Source organism: Pseudorasbora parva, chromosome 22 (assembly GCF_024679245.1).
Source record: "Pseudorasbora parva isolate DD20220531a chromosome 22, ASM2467924v1, whole genome shotgun sequence".
In the NCBI taxonomy this organism is placed as follows: domain Eukaryota; kingdom Metazoa; phylum Chordata; class Actinopteri; order Cypriniformes; family Gobionidae; genus Pseudorasbora; species Pseudorasbora parva.
The window spans coordinates 8345740-8365148 of NC_090193.1; the positions used below are offsets into that span (position 1 = coordinate 8345740).

Here is a 19409-nt window from a genome sequence, read left to right on the forward strand (position 1 = left end):
ATAGATGCAGAAAAACACCACATCCCAGTTTCATGCAGACGCGTGACCAGGTGGCCGAGTGGTTAAGGCGATGGACTGCTAATCCATTGTGCTCTGCACGCGTGGGTTAGAATCCCATCCTCGTCGATTGATGTCTTTAGTGTTCGAGAGTGCCAGGCAAAGTTGTTTGAAGTACTTTGCTTTAATGTACCTACCACCGCTTTAACGTTTAACCACTTTAAAGTAATCATCCTAAACATAGCTGCAGAAAAACTCCAGAGCCCAGTTTCATGCAGACGTGTGACGAGGTGGCCGAGTGGTTAAGGCGATGGACTGCTAATCCATTGTGCTCTGCACGCGTGGGTTCGAATCTCATCCTCGTCGATGGTTGTCTTTAGTGTTCGAGAGTGCCAGGCAAAGTTGTTTAAAGCACTTTGCTTTAACGTACTTACCACCGCTTTAACGTTTAACTACTTTAAAGTAATCATCCTAAACATAGCTGCAGAAAAACACAACATCCCAGTTTAATGCAGCCGCGTGACGAGGTGGCTGAGTGGTTAAGGTGATGGACTGCTAATCCATTGTGCTCTGCACGTGTGGGTTTGAAACCCATCCTCAACGATGGTTGTCTTTGGTGTTCGAGAGTGCCAGGCAAAGTTGTTTAAAGCACTTTGCTTTAATGTACCCCCATTTAGGCTAGCCTATTTTGCTCTACGGAGATCCTAGTAAAAAAAAGTCAACTGCAGGGATGCTGCTTGCATCATCCAACTGTTTACAACACATCATGGCAAGCTTTAACTGAATTACATTTTATTGATAACAGCAAAAAAGCTTGGGTTAATATCTGATAACATTCTGATTACAGGATCAATAAAACAACTTCTCTGGTGCTTGGACATGGGCGTAAGAAACTCCAAAGTACTACAGAGATTGGCTGAGAAAAGCCCAAAATCTGAGAAGCCGAAACTTCTCCGTGTTCATGGATTCACAACCGTTTAAGAAACAACAGACAACAGGAACAAAGGATTCTTTTCAACAAGTTGATAAGTCTCCAAAGAGACTGACAAAAATTGCCAAGGCTGACTGTATTTCAAGTCAACCTAGCGGGGTATTGGGTAAAGTTTTCAACCAGCAAAGATCACGCCTCGGATAAACCTCATAGGCTACGATATTGTCTCTGCGAAAGAATGCCCTATAACATCACAACATCTTCGATGCACATATCTGGACATGGAACGACAGGATGGTATCAAGCTTTAAACTGCTATGCAATCAGCTTCTGGCACTGATGGCTTCATAGTGTGACTATGAAAGAGGCGAGGGAAATGCACAAAAAGATTTATTCATTGTCCTCTTCTCACTCAAAAAATTGCACTGCTTCGGTACATCTGGGAGCAGAGAATTATGGGTATTCTGGCAGCAAAGGGGCGGGATCATAATGCTCAGTCTCTAAGAACATATTTGAGTTCAGGATTGATTCAGCATGCCCTCTACGAGGTTGGGTAGGATAATTAAGAGTGCAAGGACACTGCAAACATTTTCTGAGGTAGGATCAATGCCAGCTATGCTATGTTTTTCTAGACTCAGGCTTTCTCTCTAGGTTCTTTCCAATAAAGTAAAATCAGCACACAAAAAAACATAAGCACATCTCCTTCCATCAACACAAATGTGAGTCTTTTTAACCAAAATAATACATTGCTTCTTGCTGGTCAGTCTAAGGCTCGAATCTCTCATCACCTCAACATTTTTACAACACATTAAGGTAAACTTTTTCTCCGTTGTGTTAATGATAGTGGCTGCAAAGCACGAATTCTGTCCCTTCAGACATGGGACGAGGTGGCCGAGTGGTTAAGCCGATGGACTGCTAATCCATTGTGCTCTGCACGCGTGGGTTTGAATCCCATCCTCAACGATGGTTGTCTTTAGTGTTCGAGAGTGCCAGGCTCTCTCTCAAAGTGCTTTGAACAAAGTTGTTTAAAGCACTTTGCTTTAACGTACTAACCACCGCTTTAACGTTTAACTACTTTAAAGTAATCATCCTAAACATAGATGCAGAAAAACATCACATCCCAGTTTCATGCAGACACGTGACGAGGTGGCCGAGTGGTTAAGGCGATGGACTGCTAATCCATTGTGCTCTGCACGCGTGGCTTTGAATCCCATTCTCGTCGTTTGATGTCTTTAGTGTTCGAGAGTGCCAGGCAAAGTTGTTTAAAGCACTTTGCTTTAACGTACTTACCACCGCTTTAACATTTAACTACTTTAAAGTAATCATCCTAAACATAGCTGCAGAAAAACACCAGAGCCCAGTTTCATGCAGACGTGAGACGAGGTGGCCGAGTGGTTAAGGCGATGGACTGCTAATCCATTGTGCTCTGCACGCGTGGGTTCGAATCCCATCCTCGTCGTTTGATGTCTTTAGTGTTCGAGAGTGCCAGGCAAAGTTGTTTGAAGCACTTTGCTTTAATGTACCTACCACCGCTTTAAAGTAATCATCCTAAATATAGCTGCAGAAAAACACCACATTCCAATTTCATGCAGACGCGTGACAAGGTGGCCGAGTGGTTAAGGCTATGGACTGCTAATCCATTGTGCTCTGCACGCGTGGGTTCGAAACCCATCCTCAACGATGGTTGTCTTTAGTGTTCGAGAGTGCCAGGCAAAGTTGTTTGAAGCACTTTGCTTTAACGTACTTACCACCGCTTTAACGTTTAACTACTTTAAAGTAATCATCCTAAACATAGCTGCAGAAAAACACCACATCCCAGTTTAATGCAGCCGCGTGACGAGGTGGCTGAGTGGTTAAGGCGATGGACTGCTAATCCATTGTGCTCTGCACGTGTGGGTTTGAAACCCATCCTCAACGATGGTTGTCTTTGGTGTTCGAGAGTGCCAGGCAAAGTTGTTTAAAGCACTTTGCTTTAATGTACCCCCATTTAGGCTAGCCTATTTTGCTCTACGGAGATCCTAGTAAAAAAAAGTCAACTGCAGGGATGCTGCTTGCATCATCCAACTGTTTACAACACATCATGGCAAGCTTTAACTGAATTACATTTTATTGATAACAGCAAAAAAGCTTGGGTTAATATCTGATAACATTCTGATTACAGGATCAATAAAACAACTTCTCTGGTGCTTGGACATGGGCGTAAGAAACTCCAAAGTACTACAGAGATTGGCTGAGAAAAGCCCAAAATCTGAGAAGCCGAAACTTCTCCGTGTTCATGGATTCACAACCGTTTAAGAAACAGCAGACAACAGGAACAAAGGATTCTTTTCAACAAGTTGATAAGTCTCCAAAGAGACTGACAAAAATTGCCAAGGCTGACTGTATTTCAAGTCAACCTAGCGGGGTATTGGGTAAAGTTTTCAACCAGCAAAGATCACGCCTCAGATAAACCTCATAGGCTACGATATTGCCTCTGCGAAAGAATGCCCTAAAACATCACAACATCTTCGATGCACATATCTGGACATGGAACGACAGGATGGTATCAAGCTTTAAACTGCTATGCAATCAGCTTCTGGCACTGATGGCTTCATAGTGTGACTATGAAAGAGGCGAGGGAAATGCACAAAAAGATTTATTCATTGTCCTCTTCTCACTCAAAAAATTGCACTGCTTCGGTACATCTGGGAGCAGAGAATTATGGGTATTCTGGCAGCAAAGGGGCGGGATCATAATGCTCAGTCTCTAAGAACATATTTGAGTTCAGGATTGATTCAGCATGCCCTCTACGAGGTTGGGTAGGATAATGAAGAGTGCAAGGACACTGCAAACATTTTCTGAGGTAGGATCAATGCCAGCTATGCTATGTTTTTCTAGACTCAGGCTTTCTCTCTAGGTTCTTTCCAATAAAGTAAAATCAGCACACAAAAAAACATAAGCACATCTCCTTCCATCAACACAAATGTGAGTCTCCTAACCAAAATAATACATTGCTTCTTGCTGGTCAGTCTAAGGCTCGAATCTCTCATCACCTCAACATTTTTACAACACATTAAGGTAAACTTTTTCTCCGTTGTGTTAATGATAGTGGCTGCAAAGCACGAATTCTGTCATGGGACGGGACATGGGACCTTCAGACATGGGACGAGGTGGCCGAGTGGTTAAGCCGATTGACTGCTAATCCATTGTGCTCTGCACGCGTGGGTTTGAATCCCATCCTCTACGATGGTTGTCTTTAGTGTTCGAGAGTGCCAGGCAAAGTTGTTTAAAGCACTTTGCTTTAATGTACTTACCACCGCTTTAACGTTTAACTACTTTAAAGTAATCATCCTAAACATAGCTGCAGAAAAACACAACATCCCAGTTTTATGCAGACGCGTGACGAGGTGGCCAAGTGGTTAAGGATATTGACTGCAAATCAATTGTGCTCTGCACGCGTGAGTTCGAATCCCATCCTCATTGTTTGATGTCTTTAGTGTTCGAGAGAGCCAGGCAAAGTTTTTTGAAGCACTTTGCTTTAATGTACCCCCATTTAGGCTAGCCCATTTTGCTCTACGGAGATCCTAGTAAAAAAAAGTCAACTGCAGGCATGCTGCTTGCATCATCCAACTGTTTACAACACATCATGGCAAGCTTTAACTGAATTACATTTTATTGATAACAGCAAAAAAGCTTGGGTTAATATCTGATAACATTCTGATTACAGGATCAATAAAACAACTTCTCTGGTGCTTGGACATGGGCGTAAGAAACTCCAAAGTACTACAGAGATTGGCTGAGAAAAGCCCAAAATCTGAGAAGCCGAAACTTCTCCGTGTTCATGGATTCACAACCGTTTAAGAAACAGCAGACAACAGGAACAAAGGATTCTTTTCAACAAGTTGATAAGTCTCCAAAGAGACTGACAAAAATTGCCAAGGCTGACTGTATTTCAAGTCAACCTAGCGGGGTATTGGGTAAAGTTTTCAACCAGCAAAGATCACGCCTCGGATAAACCTCATAGGCTACGATATTGCCTCTGCGAAAGAATGCCCTAAAACATCACAACATCTTCGATGCACATATCTGGACATGGAACGACAGGATGGTATCAAGCTTTAAACTGCTATGCAATCAGCTTCTGGCACTGATGGCTTCATAGTGTGACTATGAAAGAGGCGAGGGAAATGCACAAAAAGATTTATTCATTGTCCTCTTCTCACTCAAAAAATTGCACTGCTTCGGTACATCTGGGAGCAGAGAATTATGGGTATTCTGGCAGCAAAGGGGCGGGATCATAATGCTCAGTCTCTAAGAACATATTTGAGTTCAGGATTGATTCAGCATGCCCTCTACGAGGTTGGGTAGGATAATGAAGAGTGCAAGGACAGTGCAAACATTTTCTGAGGTAGAATCAATGCCAGCTATGCTATGTTTTTCTAGACTCAGGCTTTCTCTCTAGGTTCTTTCCAATAAAGTAAAATCAGCACACAAAAAAACATAAGCACATCTCCTTCCATCAACACAAATGTGAGTCTCCTAACCAAAATAATACATTGCTTCTTGCTGGTCAGTCTAAGGCTCGAATCTCTCATCACCTCAACATTTTTACAACACATTAAGGTAAACTTTTTCTCCGTTGTGTTAATGATAGTGGCTGCAAAGCACGAATTCTGTCCCTTCAGACATGGGACGAGGTGGCCGAGTGGTTAAGCCGATGGACTGCTAATCCATTGTGCTCTGCACGCGTGGGTTTGAATCCCATCCTCAACGATGGTTGTCTTTAGTGTTCGAGAGTGCCAGGCAAAGTTGTTTAAAGCACTTTGCTTTAACGTACTTACCACCGCTTTAACGTTTAACTACTTTAAAGTAATCATCCTAAACATAGATGCAGAAAAACATCACATCCCAGTTTCATGCAGACACGTGACGAGGTGGCCGAGTGGTTAAGGCGATGGACTGCTAATCCATTGTGCTCTGCACGCGTGGGTTTGAATCCCATCCTCAACGATGGTTGTCTTTAGTGTTCGAGAGTGCCAGGCAAAGTTGTTTAAAGCACTTTGCTTTAACGTACTTACCACCGCTTTAACGTTTAACTACTTTAAAGTAATCATCCTAAACATAGCTGCAGAAAAACACAACATCCCAGTTTTATGCAGACGCGTGACGAGGTGGCCAAGTGGTTAAGGATATTGACTGCAAATCCATTGTGCTCTGCACGCGTGAGTTCGAATCCCATCCTCATTGTTTGATGTCTTTAGTGTTCGAGAGAGCCAGGCAAAGTTTTTTGAAGCACTTTGCTTTAATGTACCCCCATTTAGGCTAGCCTATTTTGCTCTACGGAGATCCTAGTAAAAAAAAGTCAACTGCAGGGATGCTGCTTGCATCATCCAACTGTTTACAACACATCATGGCAAGCTTTAACTGAATTACATTTTATTGATAACAGCAAAAAAGCTTGGGTTAGAGAGATTGGCTGAGAAAAGCCCAAAATCTGAGAAGCCGAAACTTCTCCGTGTTCATGGATTCACAACCATTTAAGAAACAGCAGACAACAGGAACAAAGGATTCTTTTCAACAAGTTGATAAGTCTCCAAAGAGACTGACAAAAATTGCCAAGGCTGACTGTATTTCAAGTCAACCTAGCGGGGTATTGGGTAAAGTTTTCAACCAGCAAAGATCACGCCTCGGATAAACCTCATAGGCTACGATATTGCCTCTGCGAAAGAATGCCCTAAAACATCACAACATCTTCGATGCACATATCTGGACATGGAACGACAGGATGGTATCAAGCTTTAAACTGCTATGCAATCAGCTTCTGGCACTGATGGCTTCATAGTGTGACTATGAAAGAGGCGAGGGAAATGCACAAAAAGATTTATTCATTGTCCTCTTCTCACTCAAAAAATTGCACTGCTTCGGTACATCTGGGAGCAGAGAATTATGGGTATTCTGGCAGCAAAGGGGCGGGATCATAATGCTCAGTCTCTAAGAACATATTTGAGTTCAGGATTGATTCAGCATGCCCTCTACGAGGTTGGGTAGGATAATGAAGAGTGCAAGGACAGTGCAAACATTTTCTGAGGTAGGATCAATGCCAGCTATGCTATGTTTTTCTAGACTCAGGCTTTCTCTCTAGGTTCTTTCCAATAAAGTAAAATCAGCACACAAAAAAACATAAGCACATCTCCTTCCATCAACACAAATGTGAGTCTCCTAACCAAAATAATACATTGCTTCTTGCTGGTCAGTCTAAGGCTCGAATCTCTCATCACCTCAACATTTTTACAACACATTAAGGTAAACTTTTTCTCCGTTGTGTTAATGATAGTGGCTGCAAAGCACGAATTCTGTCCCTTCAGACATGGGACGAGGTGGCCGAGTGGTTAAGCCGATGGACTGCTAATCCATTGTGCTCTGCACGCGTGGGTTTGAATCCCATCCTCAACGATGGTTGTCTTTAGTGTTCGAGAGTGCCAGGCAAAGTTGTTTAAAGCACTTTGCTTTAACGTACTTACCACCGCTTTAACGTTTAACTACTTTAAAGTAATCATCCTAAACATAGATGCAGAAAAACATCACATCCCAGTTTCATGCAGACACGTGACGAGGTGGCCGAGTGGTTAAGGCGATGGACTGCTAATCCATTGTGCTCTGCACGTGTGGGTTTGAATCCCATCCTCAACGATGGTTGTCTTTAGTGTTCGAGAGTGCCAGGCAAAGTTGTTTAAAGCACTTTGCTTTAACGTACTTACCAAAGCTTTAACGTTTAACTACTTTAAAGTAATCATCCTAAACATAGCTGCAGAAAAACACCACATCCCAGTTTAATGCAGCCGCGTGACGAGATGATGAGTGGTTAAGGCGATGGACTGCTAATCCATTGTGCTCTGCACGTGTGGGTTTGAAACCCATCCTCAACGATGGTTGTCTTTGGTGTTCGAGAGTGCCAGGCAAAGTTGTTTAAAGCACTTTGCTTTAACGTACCTACCACCGCTTTAACGTTTAACTACTTTAAAGTAATCATCCTAAACATAGCTGCAGAAAAACACCAGAGCCCAGTTTCATGCAGACGTGTGACGAGGTGGCCGAGTGGTTAAGGCGATGGACTGCTAATCCATTGTGCTCTGCACGCGTGGGTTCGAAACCCATCCTCAACGATGGTTGTCTTTAGTGTTCGAGAGTGCCAGGCAAAGTTGTTTAAAGCACTTTGCTTTAACGTACTTACCACCGCTTTAACGTTTAACTACTTTAAAGTAATCATCCTAAACATAGCTGCAGAAAAACACCAGAGCCCAGTTTCATGCAGACGTGAGACGAGGTGGCCGAGTGGTTAAGGCGATGGACTGCTAATCCATTGTGCTCTGCACGCGTGGGTTCGAATCCCATCCTCGTCGTTTGATGTCTTTAGTGTTCGAGAGTGCCAGGCAAAGTTGTTTGAAGCACTTTGCTTTAATGTACCTACCACCGCTTTAAAGTAATCATCCTAAATATAGCTGCAGAAAAACACCACATTCCAATTTCATGCAGTCGCGTGACGAGGTGGCCGAGTGGTTAAGGCGATGGACTGCTAATCCATTGTGCTCTGCACGCGTGGGTTCGAATCCCATCCTCGTCGTTTGATGTCTTTAGTGTTCGAGAGTGCCAGGCAAAGTTGTTTGAAGCACTTTGCTTTAATGTACCTACCACTGCTTTAAAGTAATCATCCTAAATATAGCTGCAGAAAAACACCACATTCCAGTTTCCTGCAGACGCGTGACGAGGTGGCCGAGTGGTTAAGGCGACGGACTGCTAATCCATTGTGCTCTGCACGCGTGGGTTCGAATCCCATCCTCGTCGATTGATGTCTTTAGTGTTCGAGAGTGCCAGGCAAAGTTGTTTGAAGCAGTTTGCTTTAATGTACCTACCACCGCTTTAACGTTTAACCACTTTAAAGTAATCATCCTAAACATAGCTGCAGAAAAACTCCAGAGCCCAGTTTCATGCAGACGTGTGACGAGGTGGCCGAGTGCTTAAGGCGATGGACTGCTAATCCATTGTGCTCTGCACGCGTGGGTTCGAATCTCATCCTCGTCGATGGTTGTCTTTAGTGTTCGAGAGTGCCAGGCAAAGTTGTTTAAAGCACTTTGCTTTAACGTACTTACCACCGCTTTAACGTTTAACTACTTTAAAGTAATCATCCTAAACATAGATGCAGAAAAACATCACATCCCAGTTTCATGCAGACGCGTGACGAGGTGGCCGAGTGGTTAAGGCGATGGACTGCTAATCCATTGTGCCCTGCATGCGTGGGTTCGAATCCCATCCTCGTCGTTTAATGTCTTTAGTGTTCGAGAGTGCCAGGCAAAGTTGTTTAAAGCACTTTGCTTTAACGTACCTACCACCGCTTTAACGTTTAACTACTTTAAAGTAATCATCCTAAACATAGCTGCAGAAAAACACAACATCCCAGTTTTATGCAGACGCGTGACGAGGTGGCCAAGTGGTTAAGGATATTGACTGCAAATCCATTGTGCTCTGCACGCGTGAGTTCGAATCCCATCCTCATTGTTTGATGTCTTTAGTGTTCGAGAGAGCCAGGCAAAGTTTTTTGAAGCACTTTGCTTTAATGTACCCCCATTTAGGCTAGCCTATTTTGCTCTACGGAGATCCTAGTAAAAAAAAGTCAACTGCAGGGATGCTGCTTGCATCATCCAACTGTTTACAACACATCATGGCAAGCTTTAACTGAATTACTTTTTATTGATAACAGCAAAAAAGCTTGGGTTAGAGAGATTGGCTGAGAAAAGCCCAAAATCTGAGAAGCCGAAACTTCTCCGTGTTCATGGATTCACAACCATTTAAGAAACAGCAGACAACAGGAACAAAGGATTCTTTTCAACAAGTTGATAAGTCTCCAAAGAGACTGACAAAAATTGCCAAGGCTGACTGTATTTCAAGTCAACCTAGCGGGGTATTGGGTAAAGTTTTCAACCAGCAAAGATCACGCCTCGGATAAACCTCATAGGCTACGATATTGCCTCTGCGAAAGAATGCCCTAAAACATCACAACATCTTCGATGCACATATCTGGACATGGAACGACAGGATGGTATCAAGCTTTAAACTGCTATGCAATCAGCTTCTGGCACTGATGGCTTCATAGTGTGACTATGAATGAGGCGAGGGAAATGCACAAAAAGATTTATTCATTGTCCTCTTCTCACTCAAAAAATTGCACTGCTTCGGTACATCTGGGAGCAGAGAATTATGGGTATTCTGGCAGCAAAGGGGCGGGATCATAATGCTCAGTCTCTAAGAACATATTTGAGTTCAGGATTGATTCAGCATGCCCTCTACGAGGTTGGGTAGGATAATGAAGATTGCAAGGACAGTGCAAACATTTTCTGAGGTAGGATCAATGCCAGCTATGCTATGTTTTTCTAGACTCAGGCTTTCTCTCTAGGTTCTTTCCAATAAAGTAAAATCAGCACACAAAAAAACATAAGCACATCTCCTTCCATCAACACAAATGTGAGTCTCCTAACCAAAATAATACATTGCTTCTTGCTGGTCAGTCTAAGGCTCGAATCTCTCATCACCTCAACATTTTTACAACACATTAAGGTAAACTTTTTCTCCGTTGTGTTAATGATAGTGGCTGCAAAGCACGAATTCTGTCCCTTCAGACATGGGACGAGGTGGCCGAGTGGTTAAGCCGATGGACTGCTAATCCATTGTGCTCTGCACGCGTGGGTTTGAATCCCATCCTCAACGATGGTTGTCTTTAGTGTTCGAGAGTGCCAGGCAAAGTTGTTTAAAGCACTTTGCTTTAACGTACTTACCACCGCTTTAACGTTTAACTACTTTAAAGTAATCATCCTAAACATAGATGCAGAAAAACATCACATCCCAGTTTCATGCAGACACGTGACAAGGTGGCCGAGTGGTTAAGGCGATGGACTGCTAATCCATTGTGCTCTGCACGTGTGGGTTTGAATCCCATCCTCAACGATGGTTGTCTTTAGTGTTCGAGAGTGCCAGGCAAAGTTGTTTAAAGCACTTTGCTTTAACGTGCTTTAACGTTTAACTACTTTAAAGTAATCATCCTAAACATAGCTGCAGAAAAACACCACATCCCAGTTTAATGCAGCCGCGTGACGAGGTGGCTGAGTGGTTAAGGCGATGGACTGCTAATCCATTGTGCTCTGCACGTGTGGGTTTGAAACCCATCCTCAACGATGGTTGTCTTTGGTGTTCGAGAGTGCCAGGCAAAGTTGTTTAAAGCACTTTGCTTTAACGTACTTACCAAAGCTTTAACGTTTAACTACTTTAAAGTAATCATCCTAAACATAGCTGCAGAAAAACACCACATCCCAGTTTAATGCAGCCGCGTGACGAGGTGGCTGAGTGGTTAAGGCGATGGACTGCTAATCCATTGTGCTCTGCACGTGTGGGTTTGAAACCCATCCTCAACGATGGTTGTCTTTGGTGTTCGAGAGTGCCAGGCAAAGTTGTTTAAAGCACTTTGCTTTAACGTACCTACCACCGCTTTAACGTTTAACTACTTTAAAGTAATCATCCTAAACATAGCTGCAGAAAAACACCAGAGCCCAGTTTCATGCAGACGTGTGACGAGGTGGCCGAGTGTTTAAGGCGATGCACTGCTAATCCATTGTGCTCTGCACGCGTGGGTTCGAAACCCATCCTCAACGATGGTTGTCTTTAGTGTTCGAGAGTGCCAGGCAAAGTTGTTTAAAGCACTTTGCTTTAACGTACTTACCACCGCTTTAACGTTTAACTACTTTAAAGTAATCATCCTAAACATAGCTGCAGAAAAACACCAGAGCCCAGTTTCATGCAGACGTGAGACGAGGTGGCCGAGTGGTTAAGGCGATGGACTGCTAATCCATTGTGCTCTGCACGCGTGGGTTCGAATCCCATCCTCGTCGTTTGATGTCTTTAGTGTTCGAGAGTGCCAGGCAAAGTTGTTTGAAGCACTTTGCTTTAATGTACCTACCACCGCTTTAAAGTAATCATCCTAAATATAGCTGCAGAAAAACACCACATTCCAATTTCATGCAGACGCGTGACGAGGTGGCCGAGTGGTTAAGGCGATGCGCTCAAGCTGGGGAACAATAGTCCAACAAAGGCGGGGAAGAAGGGAAGAAAAGGGGGAAGGAAGAAAGGGAGAAGGGGAAGAAGAGAGGGAAAAAATGAAGAAAAGAAAGGGTGAAATGTGACGTTCAGAGATTTTTCTTCCTAAGCATATGTCTTGTGATGCCTTTTCCGGTTACTTCGTGTGGGAAAATCACGCATTTACATTACACGGTTTTCTATTGCAGGTGCTCACCAAGACCGGGGTTCGATTCCAGCAAAAGACAGCTTTTTGTAATATTTATATTTGAATTAAATAAACACATTTTTGGATGCATACTGTTCCAGTGTTAATAAAATACACATATGTAATTAGTTTGTTGTGTTTTTGATATTCTTTCATGAAAAATAAAATTACCAATGTTGTTATTATTTACTAGTTGTTATATATTTGATCTAATCAAGCATTTGTTTTAGGTTACATTCACACAAGACTTTTGCAAATCTGTATTTGAAAGATGCAACCCATTTGCTGAAAAATGTTTGTCACATTAATAAGAAAATGTACAAATTATTTTTTTATTGTTGCAGTGTTATATGAAAGTAAAAAGGTCAACAAAACAAATTTTTGTAATATTTATATTTAAATGAAATAATATATTTTTTAATGTATACTGTTCCAGTTCTAATAAAATACACATAAATAGTTTGTTGTGTTTTTTGATGTTCTTTAAAGAAAAATACAATTATCAATGGAACGGTGTTATTATTATATTATTATAAACAAAGATGCGACCCATTACTGAATAACCAATATGCTCAAAAAGATCTATCACAAGATCAAGAAATGTACAAATGATCTTTTAATATACAAATGTTTTATTGCTGCAGTGTTATATGAAAGTAAAAAAGTCAAAATGCAATCACTTTGCCAATTTGTTTTTATTTTGCAATTATGCAAACAGAACAGTAATGAATGTTAAATAAAATAAAATGTTAAACAAATTTTCAAACATAAAAGGTCAATAAAATGTTAAATAACAACTTTAAAATATTAAATGTACAATTGTAAAAATCAATAAATAGGTTTTCAAAAACAAGAAAGAAAATGTTAAATAAAGTTTAAAAATATTTCACGCTATATACAATAATATATATATATATACATATTAAAAAAAAGATAAATTATTTAGAAATGGTTCGCCGCATTTCCTCTAACCACACCTCCTTGCAAACTGTCTCAGTCTGTGGGCAATACACCCTGCCCCTGTACTGGCTATGTCCCGTTGCACTGGTTTTGTATTGCCCACATTTTTTGCACGTGTTTGCCTCTACAGTTCTCCTGTAGGGTCTCTTAGGCATGGTTTCTGGTGTAGCAGGCTGTGAGCTGGTTCCCTGCACCACTGTAGGCTGTAACAGTGGCTGGATCATTGGCATTCCTTGTACCATTTGAACACCTTGGACCATTGGGATTCCCTGGACCATTTGGACTCCCTGGTACATTGGCACCTGAAACACTGGCACACCGTGGAACCCTGGTGCTGCTGGTATCATAATATTTGGTACCATCTGCAGTGATGATCCAGGGGCTGATGGTGTCACCAACATCTGGCTCTGCGCTGGTGCCTTGGGTCTGAGAGGGGGTCGCCCAACAGAAGTCTGCCTCTGCTTTGCCTGACCTGCTGTGCTCTCTGGCAGCTTAAACTGGTGCTGTTCCCCTGGTTGTTCTGGCTCAGTCCGTAAGCGTTTAGCAACCTGGAGAGGCTCCTGAGCAACATGGAGGGGCTGAGGCAACTGAATACCCTGAAGCAGCACAGACAGTTCCTGCTTTTTCTGTCTGTTGTTGTACCACTGAATCAGGGTGTTCTGGTTAACCTCCACCAGCTGGATTGACGTCCCTCCCATCACCAAGCCGTTGCCCAGTACAAGCTGCCTTATCCTGCGATAGTCTTGCAGGATCAGAGACCATCTCGACAGGGCTCCTTTGCCTTTTCTTTTGGGGCTTGGGTGAGCATTGCAAAGTCTGATGAAGATGGTCTCCACCAGACGGCAACAGTCAGGCCACTGAGCAGCTATGCCACTTGCACCCAGCACACATCTGATGGTGCTCTCTACCCCTGGGTTCTGAGTGGGCCTCTTTGGGACTCTGAAGCGTCCACTCAGCAGTCTCTTTTGGTAACGAGCTGCTTTCACCACCCCTTTCTTGTCCTGGTCATCCAGGTTCTGCCAAAGAGCAATTATTGTGTTGGCTTCCTGGTTGGTCAGGCTGAGGGTTGTGTGACCCCGGAGTTCCACCAGATATTCTGCCAGCCTGTCCACATGCTGATAACCCGGGACATTTTGGTAGTCAACAGCCTATTAAAAATACAAACACACAAACAAAGAAATTACTACATGACATCTATTTGATGCAAAATTCTGTTATTTTCCTGTTTATCACAAAAAAGCTCTTTTGACCCAATATGTATAGATCAAAGCACTATAGAAATAAATCTGACTTGATGCATATTTCCTGCTTACTTATGACTTTAGGCTTTACGTTTACATTTAGAATATGTAGAAAGTCTGGATTTAAAGCAATGGATGTTAATTCATCACTGTTTGAAATATTATACTTGATTTGAAAGAAATACAAAGGAGTGGTATTTACCATCTCTCCATCATCATCATCATCATCATCATCGTCGTCGTCATCATCCTGACCAGCATCCTCTGGCTCTGAGGGGAAAGGAGAGACAGCAGTCCCTGAAGGTCCAGCTGATGAATGAGACTGTGTGAGGCCATGTGTGGGGTCAGGGAGCAGTGAAGGGGATGTGGAGCCCAGTGCAGATATGTCACTGCTGGTGACCAGGGTGGGAGAACCCAGTGTGAGTGTGGAGGATGGTGACAGAACAGCTTCCGGATCAGTAATGGTGTGATCCTCGCTGATGTCACAGAAGCCCTCATCTTCATCTCGCTCCTCCACACTGAGGTCCTCAATGAGCTCTGCGGTCTGCTCAGAGTCTGGATTCATGTCCTGCAGTGACTGGCCAGTCTGCTGGAACAGGTACTGCACTCCAATGAGCTCACCTGAAACAAACACAATAAACAAGCAGAAATTAAATGTTGTGTATGATATTTGATAAATTAGGCTTTTGTAGTAGCTCATATAGTGTGATATTGTAAGAATAGAGCTGATAACATTTTTTTATTCAGAGGCGCAAAACCTTTAATTGTGGATGGCAAAACATAATGCAATACAGTGATGATTGAGAGACGTACAAATACATTTTCCTCAAAAGCCTGATCATATTTGATATTTACATGTAACATGATTTTTACTCTGCACTTAAGCCCTCATGTTTGCCATTAGTCTTTGTCTAGAATGGGTTAGGGTTAGCCCTTGTGTCTAGCCCTTGTGTCTAGCCCTTGTGTCTAGCCCTTGTGTCTAGCCCTTCTCTAGCCCTTGTGTCTAGCCCTTCTCTAGCCCTTGTGTTTAGCCCTTGTGTCTAGCCCTTCTCTAGCCCTTGTGTCTAGCCCTTCTCTAGCCCTTGTGTCTAGCCCTTGTGTCTAGCCCTTATGTCTAGCCCTTATCTCTAGCCCTTGTGTCTAGCCCTTCTCTAGCCCTTGTGTCTAGCCCTTCTCTAGCCCTTGTGTCTAGCCCTTGTGTCTAGCCCTTCTCTAGCCCTTATGTCTAGCCCTTATCTCTAGCCCTTGTGTCTAGCCCTTCTCTAGCCCTTGTGTCTAGCCCTTCTCTAGCCCTTGTGTCTAGCCCTTGTGTCTAGCCCTTGTGTCTAGCCCTTCTCTAGCCCTTAAGTCTAGCCCTTATCTCTAGCCCTTGTGTGTAGCCCTTCTCTAGCCCTTGTGTCTAGCCCTTGTGTCTAGCCCTTATGTCTAGCCCTTATCTCTAGCCCTTGTGTCTAGCCCTTCTCTAGCCCTTGTGTCTAGCCCTTCTCTAGCCCTTGTGTCTAGCCCTTGTGTCTAGCCCTTGTGTCTAGCCCTTATGTCTAGCCCTTATGTCTAGCCCTTATCTCTAGCCCTCAGTCTTTGTCTAGCATTGAATGTAACATTTTGAACTGCCGTGCTGTTGGAGAGTTTTGTTTAGCCAACGTCAAGTCAACGTCAGTTTCTTGTATTGCCAAGTTTTTTTTAATGTTTTGGATATTTTGATTAAACTGAACTTGGGTTCAGCAAACTTGCTGTCAGTGGACTAACAGGCCTTTAGAAATTTGCATAAGAAATATGATACGGTAGACTATAGAGTTATATCTAATATATTGACTGAGATTACACAGAAATTGCAAAATCATGAACAATAACAAATTCTCTCACCGGTGTAACGTGCAGGGGAACAAAATGTGGGGACCACTTTCCTGCCAAACAGCTTTTCGTAGTTGGTGTTTACACAGTAAACAAGTTCTCCTGTGTAACTACGCAAAGCTGATGGCTCCATTGACAGGGAAGCAGCCTCCCGGTCCTGGTTCCACCGGTGTAGACCCTCCAGCAGATAAATCTGAAAGTTCAGACTGTTCGCACTGGTTCCTGTAAATAGACACAAGCATATGGCGGGTTTTTAAGAAACACAGACACTTAATGAGCTTTCTTTACACATGCACATTGTATGTGACAAAGACATACCTGGGATGAACCGGTTCAGATGTAAATGAAAGGACTCGAGAGAAGTAGAGCCCCTTGCACATCTGTATGTCTTCAGAAGCATGCCTCCCTTGGTTAAGCTCCCCGTCTCTGTATAGAGCACAACACCAGGGGGATCTTGAATGCATTTAACATGCTTCTTCTGGACATTCCAGATGTGCTCCATCCTTTCTCTGTCCAGGAGAGGAACACCCAGGGAGTCATTGCCCCTGCTGCTCAGGAGCTCTGTAAGCAGTCGCTCAAGGAGAAGGATGGTAGTCTCCTCTCCATGGGTCCTCCTCCGGCAATGAAGGGCCAGCTCTCCCCTGGTGAGATGCTTGTGGACATCTTCATCTGTCAGCGCAGGCCAACCCTGGGATATCAGCTGCTCTCTCTTTGCCACGCGAAGCTCAGAAACATCAGCCGCATCCCACTCAAAAATGCATGCTGACAGCCGTGACATGAAGATGGGATACAGTTGATGGGCATCAGTTGTACACCCCAAGGCAATCCTGCGCATAAAATGCCAGATGTCCAAGCGTATCAGGAGATCTGGCCAACCTCTGAATCTAGTTTTGAGCTTGGTCTCGCCCACCTCAGTGCAACAGCCACAGTCCACGTACAATACAGCAGGTGGGTCCACACCAGCCTTCTGGTACCGTTTCACCAGACCATCCACCATAATGTCCAGTCCTGCTCCTTCCTGGGCTGTAAGCACACTTATGAGCACCTGACCAAACTCGTTGCCAACAGAGGTAAGCCAGAGTCCCGTTCCTCTTGCCGTCCCAGCCAGCTTCTTGGTGATCTGTAATATACATGATATGAAGCATGCTGTAAATGTAATGAAACTGCAGACTGCCATGCTTTGATATAGTAAAAAACAACATAAATTAACAAAAATCCACCACTAACCTTTTTAGTGGAATCCATCTTCAAGATAGAGCCATAGGTGGATGTAATCCTTGCATGGATTTCATCCAGCCTTGTCAGGATGTCTTGGCTGTAGACTGTAAGCAGCCACTTACAGCTTGGCACCACTGTAGGCTCTGGGGGTTCCTGAAATTTTACTGGCAACACCCCGGGTCCATTGAGGAAGTCCACACATTGCGTGGTGTACTGGGCCAGCCGCTGGAGCCACTCCTCGCTGTGGTTCTCTCGCAGTTGTTTTATGACCCGGGTGGGACTGTTGCCAAGGCCACGTTCACGGAGAAGCCGAATGACCCTCATATCACAGGCATACCTTAGGAAAAGCAAAATCCACACATTTATATATTTTACATATTTGTTTTGTAAAGTATTTGCTAATAAATGTGATGATGGACTATCAACTGGATGTGGAATGAAAGTGTACTCACTTCCGTGTGAGGATGACCCGAAACTCAGATCGATGGCCCAGATCCAACTGTTGAAGGACAGTCTGACTCCAAGACACATGCGAGGCTTTGCACTTGGCACAGATGAGGGTTTCTGTGACCATGTTGTACATCCTGTCGATGTCCAGAACCTGCCGTGCCCTTTTGTGCAGACCGCCTCCTGTCAGCTGGTGCTGTCCACAGGCAGGATTGGGACAGAGAACCTTGACCCTCCACAGCTTGTATGGCATCCACAGCAACAGAGCATGGCAAAAAAATCTGTCTGGAGCTGGAGCCTGATTGTATGTAAGTGCTGGCTGTGGTGGGTAATACCAGAGCTGTAGGTTTTCACGAAGCTCTGGTTTCCCCTTGGGTCCCGATTTAAAAAGTCTGCTGGCAATCCACCTGTGATCTTCCTGTGGCAAGGTCTCCGACCACAAACGATGCAGTCGAACTCCAGATGGAGCTTGCAGCAATGCTCCAGAAGGAGCAGTCTGTGAAAGAAAAATACCAAACATTTAGTTTAGCAAGGTCATTTGTTCAATAAGCACTTTATTTTTCCAAAACTACCCTCACATAAAACAGTGATTATTGCTACATCAAAACTTTAAAATAAAATATAATTTTGTATTAATCACTACTGTCATCCAAAAAGAAATGAATATTCTTAAAGCCAGGAAAGATTATCCTCTGTAATTTTACAAACAACATCTCTTTATTTAAAATATTTTAAACATCTGATTATGTAAATAATAATGTAAATATTTCTTTAAATTTAATATCAAGTTGATCCTTTGGGGAGCCAAGTCCTAACATTATGAGTTTACTTGGTTATTGTTTATTCAGCTTGAAAGTGTTTTAGGAAGCTACTGGAGTGGATGTCAACTACTTACTTTACCGTACATTAATAGAAAAAAATGTATACATATGTTCCAAACATTTTTTAAAACTGTGTCAGCTGCTAACGCTATTTTGTGTTAAGTTACAGTTAATATGCCAATTCAATTACTTTTATAAACCAATAGAATTTTTAAATTACTTACAGAGACAATACTGCACGACTCTGTAGGACTGGTCACATCTGCAGTGGTTCTGGGGACAGAGGCTGGAACTCCAGGGTCTTGTGTCTGTACAATTATAATAAATATGATGTGAAATATAAGTGAAATATAATAGATGTTGTATATATAACAAGAGAAACAGTCAAACATAACTGTCCGATAATTTTAACTCATCCTAGATGAAATTATACAATACTATAATCGTATTTAAAAAAAAAGAATATTGAAGATTAATATAGTCAAAACAGTAATACTGGGACATATTATTGCATTTTAAAATCGCGGCTTATTTGAATCTATTTTCAAATGTATTTAATGCATCTTCTTGAATAAAAGTATCAATTTCTTTAAAAACCCCTCACCAACTTTTAAACAGTAGTGTACTGTAGTCGGCTT

At 42.9% G+C, this 19409-nt stretch overlaps 1 protein-coding gene and 10 non-coding genes across 11 annotated transcripts; 5 read left to right on the forward strand and 6 right to left on the reverse strand.

Moving 5' to 3' along the window:
- Window positions 1-1027: 1027 nt before the first annotated feature.
- Window positions 1028-1168, reverse strand: LOC137059004 (U4 spliceosomal RNA). Its single transcript, XR_010900963.1, has one exon. It is a non-coding gene; the product is annotated as a U4 spliceosomal RNA (small nuclear RNA).
- A 1137-nt stretch (window positions 1169-2305) lies between these two features.
- trnas-gcu (transfer RNA serine (anticodon GCU)) lies at window positions 2306-2387 on the forward strand. The gene has a single exon. It is a non-coding gene; the product is annotated as a tRNA-Ser (tRNA).
- Window positions 2388-3272: 885 nt separating this feature from the next.
- On the reverse strand, window positions 3273-3413 carry LOC137058999 (U4 spliceosomal RNA). The gene has a single exon (XR_010900958.1). It is a non-coding gene; the product is annotated as a U4 spliceosomal RNA (small nuclear RNA).
- A 1404-nt stretch (window positions 3414-4817) lies between these two features.
- On the reverse strand, window positions 4818-4958 carry LOC137058935 (U4 spliceosomal RNA). The gene has a single exon (XR_010900899.1). It is a non-coding gene; the product is annotated as a U4 spliceosomal RNA (small nuclear RNA).
- A 1539-nt stretch (window positions 4959-6497) lies between these two features.
- LOC137058937 (U4 spliceosomal RNA) lies at window positions 6498-6638 on the reverse strand. The gene has a single exon (XR_010900900.1). It is a non-coding gene; the product is annotated as a U4 spliceosomal RNA (small nuclear RNA).
- A 1587-nt stretch (window positions 6639-8225) lies between these two features.
- trnas-gcu (transfer RNA serine (anticodon GCU)) lies at window positions 8226-8307 on the forward strand. The gene has a single exon. It is a non-coding gene; the product is annotated as a tRNA-Ser (tRNA).
- Window positions 8308-8446: 139 nt separating this feature from the next.
- On the forward strand, window positions 8447-8528 carry trnas-gcu (transfer RNA serine (anticodon GCU)). The gene has a single exon. It is a non-coding gene; the product is annotated as a tRNA-Ser (tRNA).
- Window positions 8529-9141: 613 nt separating this feature from the next.
- On the forward strand, window positions 9142-9223 carry trnas-gcu (transfer RNA serine (anticodon GCU)). The gene has a single exon. It is a non-coding gene; the product is annotated as a tRNA-Ser (tRNA).
- A 580-nt stretch (window positions 9224-9803) lies between these two features.
- On the reverse strand, window positions 9804-9944 carry LOC137058938 (U4 spliceosomal RNA). Its single transcript, XR_010900901.1, has one exon. It is a non-coding gene; the product is annotated as a U4 spliceosomal RNA (small nuclear RNA).
- A 1815-nt stretch (window positions 9945-11759) lies between these two features.
- On the forward strand, window positions 11760-11841 carry trnas-gcu (transfer RNA serine (anticodon GCU)). Its single transcript has one exon. It is a non-coding gene; the product is annotated as a tRNA-Ser (tRNA).
- A 1330-nt stretch (window positions 11842-13171) lies between these two features.
- On the reverse strand, window positions 13172-17704 carry LOC137058872 (uncharacterized). Its single transcript, XM_067432374.1, has 5 exons — window positions 17513-17704; window positions 16604-17405; window positions 16298-16507; window positions 14637-15055; window positions 13172-14341 (listed from the first exon to the last, which is right to left on the reverse strand). Exons 1-5 carry the CDS (start codon window positions 17528-17530, stop codon window positions 13172-13174), a joined length of 2619 nt encoding a protein of 872 aa, XP_067288475.1. The 5' UTR covers window positions 17531-17704.
- Between the last annotated feature and the right edge of the window lie 1705 nt (window positions 17705-19409).